The sequence below is a fragment of the Parasteatoda tepidariorum genome, chromosome 9 (assembly GCF_043381705.1).
Source record: "Parasteatoda tepidariorum isolate YZ-2023 chromosome 9, CAS_Ptep_4.0, whole genome shotgun sequence".
Classification (NCBI taxonomy): Eukaryota; Metazoa; Arthropoda; class Arachnida; order Araneae; family Theridiidae; genus Parasteatoda; species Parasteatoda tepidariorum.
In genome coordinates this window covers 7,151,127-7,160,862 of record NC_092212.1, presented here as the reverse complement: position 1 = coordinate 7,160,862, position 9,736 = coordinate 7,151,127, and the positions used below count along the sequence as shown (strand labels likewise).

General features: G+C 31.0%; 2 protein-coding genes across 2 annotated transcripts; both read left to right on the top strand.

Moving 5' to 3' along the window:
• The first annotated feature begins 1,558 nt into the window (after positions 1-1,558).
• On the top strand, positions 1,559-6,397 carry LOC139426451 (uncharacterized). Its single transcript, XM_071185362.1, has 12 exons — positions 1,559-1,745; positions 2,222-2,287; positions 2,415-2,549; positions 2,649-2,720; positions 2,855-3,580; positions 3,782-4,087; positions 4,161-4,510; positions 4,616-4,987; positions 5,099-5,179; positions 5,251-5,509; positions 5,631-5,957; positions 6,077-6,397. Exons 1-12 carry the CDS (start codon positions 1,713-1,715, stop codon positions 6,395-6,397), a joined length of 3,048 nt encoding a protein of 1,015 aa, XP_071041463.1. The 5' UTR covers positions 1,559-1,712.
• Positions 6,398-6,851: 454 nt separating this feature from the next.
• LOC139426486 (uncharacterized) lies at positions 6,852-7,635 on the top strand. The gene is made up of 3 exons (XM_071185576.1): positions 6,852-6,932; positions 7,009-7,300; positions 7,394-7,635. Exons 1-3 carry the CDS (start codon positions 6,852-6,854, stop codon positions 7,633-7,635), a joined length of 615 nt encoding a protein of 204 aa, XP_071041677.1.
• Positions 7,636-9,736: the final 2,101 nt, after the last annotated feature.

Sequence of the window (9,736 nt, the reverse complement as noted above, 5' to 3'; positions counted from 1 at the left end):
TTAGTTTTTTGAGGGTGGCAACACTTATTATTTCAATATTAGTTTTTAAGGATGGCAACACTTAGAAACTTTGTTATTTGGGATAGAAATTGTGTATTATGAACTTATGACGTCATCTTTTATTACATAATACATAAATGATACCATGCTTTTGATCTAGTGGCGCCATCTATACTTAAATGTTAGAAAGAGACTATATTAATAACTCTTAATTTTAGTTATTTATTAATATAAATATAGTTGATATAAATGACTGTAATTATTTTAACCTAATCAATATTAATTAATACATTTTAAATAAATTGATTCAATATTAAAAATTGTGTTTACGTATGTCTACTGCGAATATTAAAAGTATTAGAATTAAAGCTATATTAATTTTTAAATCAATGAATATTATTTTATAAGATTAGATATTTATCACCATCGTTCGGATTTACGGCTATCAAATGTAGTCTTGTCATTTTTGAACCCAGAAGACAAGGGAACTCCTAGATCTCGAGACAATACATGTCTTCGAAGAGGACTTTGTGACTGCCCACGTTATATGAAGAGGAAAACCACGAAAAACCTCCTACGCATAGTCCGACGACAAGTAGGGGTCATGAAAACTGAACAGATGGCTTTGGTTGTACCTAATTTTTAGTTTTGAAAGACGCATTAATATAGATATTTAAAGAATATAAATTTTATTTTAATAAAAAAAAATTATCTAATTTAAAAAAACTAATATATAACAATATATCTGCGGTGTTCATTCAATCATATATTTAAATAAAAACTTGTTTCATCTTTAAAACTTATAATTTTATCAATTAAATTAATTTTATTGAAATATAAAATTACTTATTTTTTAATCACATGAAAAAATATTTGAAATAATTTTTATTAGAAAATGAATAACGACATATTTACATTATATTATCAATTATATATTAAATTTTCCTTAAAATTACAAATGAATTAAATGTAAGAAACATACAATGGGGAATTTTTGCCGCTATAAATTCATTTATATTCAAAAACATATTCATTTTATTATTATTTAATGTTATAATAATGCAAATAACTTACTTTATTTTTAAATTAAGAGTACACATAAAAAGTATCTTTAACGGATACTGATTACGGAACTTGAACAGATCACTTTCTCACAAAATTTTACACCGATAATTTCTATCCAGGCCGTTTGGGGTTTACACACGTTTTATCAATTAGTCATAATATCAAGTATAACATGGTGCTTCATACTTATTATAGAACGTGAGAATACAAATATTTCTCATGAAAATTAAGAAGATAAATCTCACTATGCGACATTTGAGTTTTATCTGTGTGGAACATTTTATCAATAAGTGAGAATTTAAAGCATATCACTGATTATTGAGCGTGGGATTATTACTATTTCTCACAAAAATTTAACAAAATAGAACTCCGTATCCTTTGAGTTTTATCTTTATTTTATTAGTTAATCACAACTGTAAGGATATAGTTTATCTATATACACGAGGGTATGGGAAGGACATAGTTAGAGCTTATCTATATCAATAGTCTTGATAACAATCAGTATATATAGATCTGCTTCACGGATGACAATTATGTTGGAAATATTATTCCCTATGTTGTGGTTGTAATTTTTGTGCAGCTAGAATTTTATTTTGAATTATCGATTTGCGTATTAAGCGGACTACCTAAACTTTGGATTACCAGCCATGTCTAAGAGAACAAGAGATTCTGGAAAAAAAGTAAGTAATATTCCTTTCATTATTTTATTAAACAATTTCTATTTAATTAATTCTTTTCTTTTATTTTACTATTAATTTTTTTTTATTTTACATTTTTAATTATATTTTCTTATAGTATTCTTAAAAGTATATGGAGTATCTTAAGTTTTATTTGTGTTCTACCTTTAAGCTGCTTTTATTTTACATACTATTAGTTGTAATTTTTCTGTATATTCAAAAGTTAGCGAGTATTGAGCTACATTGGAGCTTTTTAAATTTATTTATTTACTTTTGAGTTTTGATTTTATTTATATTTACTTCATTCTTAATGTCCATTTGTTTTTTTTTGTTTTTTTGAGTTAATAAGCTGCTTTTATTTATAAAATTCGCAAAGTTATTTTTTATGCTTGTATATTTGAATTAATTTACCAAACTTTTTTTTTTGTTAACTTTATTTATAAAGATAGTGAAAAAAAATATTTTTCTTATTTTTATAGCATGATGATGATGATGGAACGGATTTTAGTGAACCAGGTTTTGAATTTAATGAATCAGATGATGAGGTAATAGTTGTATAATTTTTGCTATTCATAATTTATATTTGTTATTGCATAATTTTTGTTTGTTAAAGAATATTAATTGTTATTTGACATAAATATATTTTTTTTCAATCACTAACTCTAATTTTAGCTTTTGGGAGAATTTACGCAACAATTTCTGGAAGACGAAGAGAATTTAATTGGGGAAATCTCGCAAGGTTTTGTAGAGGCGACTCAGGTGTTTCGAAATCTGCCTCTTTACTATCAAGTGGGTTCGGGATTTGAGGTAATAATATTTTTAATTCAGCTTTTTAAAAAAACTTTCAGTGGAAAATTTGTTTTTATTCATTTATTTATTTTTATGTATTTTTTATTTCTATATCAGAATCAGCCAGGACCTTCTAGTGGAGGATCAGTGTTTGTGGAAGGTGTACCGACTCCAGTTCCATCAAATGAAGTGAGTTTTAAATAATTTGTCTATTTATTTATTTATATTTTTAATTATTTAATTTATATTTATGTAATATGTACTTAATATTTATTTATTTAATATATATTTAATTTATACTTATTTAATGTTTTATTTTATAGTTAAATTCTGCTATAATATTGGAACTTCGCTCAGGGAGAAGGAACGAGAAATACAATGCCAACCACGTTTGCTTCCGTGTACGTGTGGATCCTGAAAAAATACCATTGAATTTAAGATGGACGCCACTGGCAACTGTTGTCAATACTGTGCGACAATTATTTGAATTATTGATCTCAAGAGTTCGAAATCCGACGGATGGGTCCCCCGGTCTAAGATCAACTGATTTAATACGTTTTTGTGTACAATCTGAGGGCTTAGATAAACCCATATCAACATGTCTAATGTCAGTTGAGGATATGACTGTTGAAAAAGTTACGGTTTGTGTGATGAAGGTCCTGCAATCTAAGGACCGAATTGAATTGGATGCAGGATTTTTTGTGGACATTACAACAATCCGGAGAGATGTTGGTGCAGGAAGAGGTGTTAGGGTTGTGAATGCTCTCGTGGATGCTAAAAATAAACAATCCATTTTGTCCATCCCAACTGACAGTGAAGGCTTGTGTTGTGCCAAAGCAATTGTGTATGCTATAGCTCATCTGGAAAATGATAGGAGAGCCATTAACTCTTTAAGAAATAGACATAGACCTGCATTGATGAATCGAGCCAAGGAGCTCCATGCGTCTGCAGACGTTCCCTTAGGACCTTGCACATACATGGAAATAGCCAAATTTGAGAGTTTTCTCAATATTCAAATTGTCGTCTTTTCTGCAGATAACAGCAATAAGGTAATTCCCCATTTTTAACCAATATTAAATTCTAATATTTGTTTTGCAATTACAATGTCACATTTTCATTTAAAAAAAACTCAGTTCTAGAAGTACTTACTGTTTGTTAAAAAAAAGAATTTTAAGAGTATCTCGAAAGCAAATGTATATAATAATAATCTGATATATTTGATTATTGAATATATTCATAATTTGTTTCAGGTTTCTTATAAAGGGAACAATCGAGCAAAAAGAATAAATCTTTGGTTGCATAATCAACATTATGATGTAATTAAAAGTTCGAAAGGATTTTATGGTAGCAGCTATTACTGTGAATCTTGTGAGAAACCATTCTCACATCTTGAAAATCACCGCTGTCAGAATGCATGCTGGATATGTTTCAGAAACAATTGTGAGGAGGGAACACCTATAAGATGTGAAAATTGTGATAGACTTTGCCTATCGGATGGATGTTTTCAAGCTCACAAATCAACGACTGGACAGCAGGAAAGTTCCTTATGTGATAGAGTAAGAAAACGTTTTTTTTTCTTCTTCAAAATCTTATTTAAGTTTTGTTTTTTCTAAGAGTTATTTTTTACAGCTATATCAATGTCGTAAATGCTGCAAAGTTATTCGAAGAAAGGTGTGTCCTCCTGAAAATCATCGGTGCTACACCACGAAATGTCCATCTTGCAATAAATTTGTTGACGCTTCAGAACATAGATGCTTTTTACAAAAGATAGAGGCAAAAGCTCCATCCGATCATTTGATCTTCTTCGACTTCGAAACTGATCAATCGTCTGGGGAGCATCTGGTTAATTTTGCAGTAGCGCAATACGCTGATGGAGAAGAAAAAATTTTCAAAGGGTATTCGACATGTGATGATTTTTGTTCCTGGCTGTTTTCACCAATACATAAAGGTTTTACAGCGATTGCTCATAACATGAAGGCGTAAGTTTGTCTTTTTATTACTATTTTTTCCTATTTTAATAAAAATAAATGTTTTTTTCATGCTTTAATATTGATTTATATATCTATACATTTGTTTACATTTAGCTTTGATGGGCAGTTCATAATGAGTTGGCTTCTACGCCAAGGTACGACTCCAAATGTTATTCCCAATGGTTCTAGTGTAATGAGCATACATCAGAAAGCCTTGAATATAATAATCATTGATTCTTTAAACTTTTTGCCTATGCCCTTATCGAAGATGCCTTCATGCTTTGGTTTCACAGAATTGCAGAAAGGATACTTTCCACATCTTTTTAATCGTCCGGAAAATCAAAGTTACACTGGTCTTTTACCGGAGAAGAAATTCTACAGTCCTGATACTATGGGATGTGACGCTCGAAATCGTTTTCTTGAATGGTATGAGGAAAGACAAAAGGAGCCTTTTAATTTTGAAAAAGAAATGTTAGCATATTGCAGGTAAGTCAACACAAAAAAAAATTGTTTTTTAGCATTATTTTTACTTCTGACCGTATGAGAATTTTTGACCGAAAGAAAAAGTACTGTTAATAATTTTTATTTTCATTATAGATCAGATGTAGATATTTTGAGAAGATGTTGTTTAGAATTTCGGGGGCAGTTGTTAGATATAGCGAAAGTGGATCCCTTTCGGTGAGAATAGTTTTGTTTTTCTTTATTTTATTGATTTTTAGGAAATGTTATTTACTGATTTTTGATTGCAGGTACGTGACGATACCATCAACCAGTATGGCTGTTTTCCGCAGCATGCATATACGTCCCAATACTATTGGTATGGTTCCGGTGTCAGGATACACAACAAACATTAATTACAGTCCTGATTCAATACGATGGCTTGATTTCGTTGCTGAGAAAGAAAATGTTTTGATTGAACATGCTTTAAACAACGGTGGGGAACGCAAATTAGCTGGTGTTTACGTGGATGGTTTTTGTACAGATACAAATACAGTTTACCAATTTCATGTGAGTTATGTTTATCTTTTTTTAATATTTAAAGACGAAAAAGTGATTTTTATATAAAAAATGTAATAAAATGTTGGATGAAAAAGAAAAAACAATTTTAATTTAATATTTTTTTTTTTAGGGATGCTTCTTTCACGGTTGTGATACATGCTTCAATCAGGATGATTTACACCCTTTGAAAAATGTGACAATGGCATCACTCCGTCAAAAAACTCGAGACACCAGCAGTGATCTTTGTTCTCTTGGATATAATGTCATCGAGATGTGGGAACACGAGTTTCTTAAGATGAAGAAGGAGAATGAGGATTTGCAGCAATTCCTGAAACGCCATAAATTGCAAGACCGTTTAAAGCCCAGGGATGCCCTTTTTGGAGGCAGAACAAACGCTGTCAAACTATACCACGAAGGAAACTCCAAATATGTAGACTTTACATCACTTTATCCTTGGGTAAAAAATATATATATATATAATATTTTGTTTTTACTGATTTTAGAATTTTTTGTATTAAATAGTAAGTATAAATAACTTTAAAATACTTTTTTTCAATCATTTTCTTTTTTTTCTAGGTGAACAAATATTGTACGTATCCAGTTGGTCATCCTCAAATTATCACTGAGAATTTTAAAACTATTGATAATTATTTTGGGATCGCTAAGTGCACTGTCATACCACCTAGAGGCCTGTATTTCCCTGTACTGCCGTACAGAAGTCAAAATAAACTTATGTTTCCCTTGTGCAGAACCTGTGTTGAAACAACACAGCAAGGAAAATGCCTGCATTCAGACGATGAAAGAGAGTTAACCGGTACATGGGTGACCGAAGAAATAAAAATGGCAGTTAAAAAAGGATACATCATAAAAGAGGTAAATTGTTCTTCTCATTCATAATATTCAATTTTTCATAGAGTTCATTCTCCTTTATAAAGATTTTTTTTTAAAGATTTATTAAGTTAGATTTATTTGAGTAAATAATTTTAATTATAACATACAATCATTCTTTTTTTAAACAGATCTCCGAAGTTTATCACTTCAACGAAACGTCTGATTCACTGTTTCGTGATTTTGTTGATTTATTCTTAAAAATCAAGCAGGAAGCAAGCGGGTGGCCTTCAAATTGCGTTACAGAGGAGGATAAAATGAGGTACATAGAGGAATATTTTGAAAAAGAAGGAGTACGCTTGGAATATTCTAAAACCTTTAAAAATTTGGGAAGAAGGCAGGTGGCAAAATTGCTATTGAACAGTTTTTTGGGGACGGTATGTAAAAATTAAATCCGTTTTAATATTTTAAATGAAAATGAAATTTATTAATTATTATACTTGTCGCTTTTTTCAGATGGGGTATGAACTGCAATAAAGCTCGCCTGACATACGTAAGCACTGTTCCGGAATTTAATAAAATGTTTGCTGATTCAACAAAAAACGTATGTGAATTTTAATTACATAATTTTTTAATTTTTTTCCAGTGTTATTATACTTATAGCATATTTTCTTTTTTAGATTAAAGATGTGTTTTTACCGAATGATGAAATTGCAGGTATTCATTGGGAATCACAGAAACAATTTGTGCCCCAAGATTCGACTACTAACATCTTTATTGCGGCCTTCACTACAGCCTGGGCACGCCTCAAACTTTACGAAGAGATGGACAAGCTGGGTGAAAGCGTGCTTTACCATGATACGGACTCTATCATCTATTCCCAAGAAGGCAATAATGACCCCCCTCTTGGAAATTTTCTAGGAGAATTCACAGACGAGTTGGACGGTGATACAATTACAACTTTCGTATCAGGTAATTACTTTTCTTTTCTTTACTTATTTGTTTTTAAAAATCATTATGCCTTCAATAGATAATAATTGCGTCTTTTATTTATTTTTCTTAAAGGTGGACCTAAAAACTATGCGTATGAAACGGCTAATAGGAAACAATGCTGCAAGGTGAGAGGTTTTACATTAAATTTTCGTAATTCTGAAAAGTTAAACTTCAACTCGGTCAAGAAAATGGTTTGTGAGCTGAGTGGTGAATGTATTTCCCTTCATAACCCCAACAAAATTTGCAGGGATGCAAAAAGACGGAGAGTAGTAAATAAGCCTGAAACGAAGCTGTACAAAGTTGTTTANGAGTAATTCAACCAGATCTATCCACCCTTCCATATGGTTATTGATGACTGCAACAACAACAACAACAATGTCTTTAGGGTTAGCCTAACGGTATCCCTTTGACATCTTCTATCCACCAAAGAGAGGATTAGGGCTACTGGCGATTGACCTCTTTAAAAAAAACGCGTCTTAACCCTTACCCCACTCGGGTGATGAGGAAAAGGGGTTCTTTAATCTTTGAATGAGTTGTGTGTGTGTGTTTCTGTGTGTGAGTGAATATTTTCATAAAAATGAAAGAAAGATACATTTTTTTTTAAAAAAAAAAATTCATTTATTAAAAGAACGCATTTTAAAAATATTTTACAAAAATTTTAATATTTCAGCCATCTGTTTTTTCTAGCAAAGAATACTGGTGAATCAACTAGAGAAGGTGAGTCATTTAACATTTTTTTATTGACAACAAATTTCTCAGGTATTTTCATTTCTTTTAATGCTTCGAAAAATTCTTTTTGTCCTTTGGGTTGTTTCTTTTCGTTTCTCAATACATTGTTTATTAAATGAGTGATGTTGGTTCCAGGTAAAAGTTTTTGTTTATACAAAATTTCTCCTTTCTCAGTCCACGTTAAAAGTTCTTTATTCTCTTGTAAGAATTGTAAAAGCTCTTTAGCCCGGTCCTTTTGACTCTTGGGTACGACATTCATGAGTTGCGTTTCTATCAAGCTATTACTTTCTGTCATTTTTTCTTCTTTAATTTCTTTAGGATTTTCCTCCACTTCATTTTCCTCCACTGCTTGAGTTGGTTCGCTTTTATTTTCCAAAAAAGTAGGAAATTTGATATACTTTTGAAGAATTTGTAAATATAACTCTGCTTTTTCATTGTCGGAAATATTTTTATTTTTTAAAATATCATGCATTTGCCTGTCCAACTCGGATAAATATTCCACAGTATTAGTTTGTAATCTATCTTCTGGAACTAAGATAAATTTTTTACCGCGTTCCATTGATCAAAGATGTTAAAGCTGTTATGGCCGCTGGAATCAGAAATCCTAAGAACCCGTCACCTCGCTGAACAAGAACTTCTCTCTTACGGAATAAAGGAACTCTTTTGTCAACAATTTTTCTTAAGCTTCTTTTAAAAGGTGAAAGTTTCTTCTTTTGATTTTTATTGAGAGGAATATTACCTTTTAACAAATTAAATACACATTCACAAATATGTTTAATAGATTTTGCTGGACAATGTTTTAAAAATTTCCGCTTTGATTTTGATTTAGCCACAGCTTTTAAGACCTCGAGACAACAGTGTTTACTGTCCGACATTCTAATCGCATTTGATTATTTTATTCTTTGTGAGATTTATTTTATACCATTTCCCAAAAGATTGAGCTTTAATGAAGGCAAAGTGATTTAAAGTGCTTAAAATTACAGTTAGCACGAAAGGTTAATGGGCAAATGACTATCGTGGTTGGTACACGATCATTTTATCTTTCGGTAATATACCTGTGCGCAGGCGCATATTATCTTCAGTATCTGGTTTCAAATCGACTAACAGGTAACCAAAGGGTTTCGAAGTCGCGTCTTGATACACTTCTTGGAAAAATTTAACTTTTGTTGGATAGAGTTGTCTGCCTAAATGCGTGATTTGACTTTGATCACGTGGGTTTTTGAAAAGAATAAGATAATGAGCATTTAGAGATATTTCTCGCATCTCTTTACCTTTATGGAATATATTCTGTACGATAAAAATGACGGAGACATTACGGTGGTGACTGTGCTTTGTAAACAAATGCGTCAATTTGGAATTACTTCCTAATTCAGACATGAGATCATCGAGAATAATTAATGCATTTGAAATAGTATTTAAATCAGAAGGAACGCCCTCATGAAATGTCACATTCGGTATTGTTTCAAACATGGTTTGATACGCTCCATAACACCAAATCACCGATTTTGGAAACGGTTCAATAATTTTAGATTCAATTATTTTTTTACAGAGCTGGCTTTTTCCACATCCTGTTGGACCAGCCAAAATACACGTGAACGAATGCCTAAGTTTAGGGAACTCCATAATTTATAGAGAAGAATTAATAAACGAGAATATTTATTAAAAATAAATAACGCAAATAACGGT

Excerpts from the sequence above, each read along its gene's own strand:
- LOC139426451 (XM_071185362.1), top strand. The coding sequence starts at position 1,713 with ATGTCTAAGAGAACAAGAGATTCTGGAAAAAAA. Across the intron at positions 2,550-2,648 it reads AAGTGGGTTCGGGATTTGAG|AATCAGCCAGGACCTTCTAG; the intron begins GTAATAATATTT and ends TTTCTATATCAG. Across the intron at positions 5,180-5,250 it reads GCGAAAGTGGATCCCTTTCG|GTACGTGACGATACCATCAA; the intron begins GTGAGAATAGTT and ends TTTTGATTGCAG.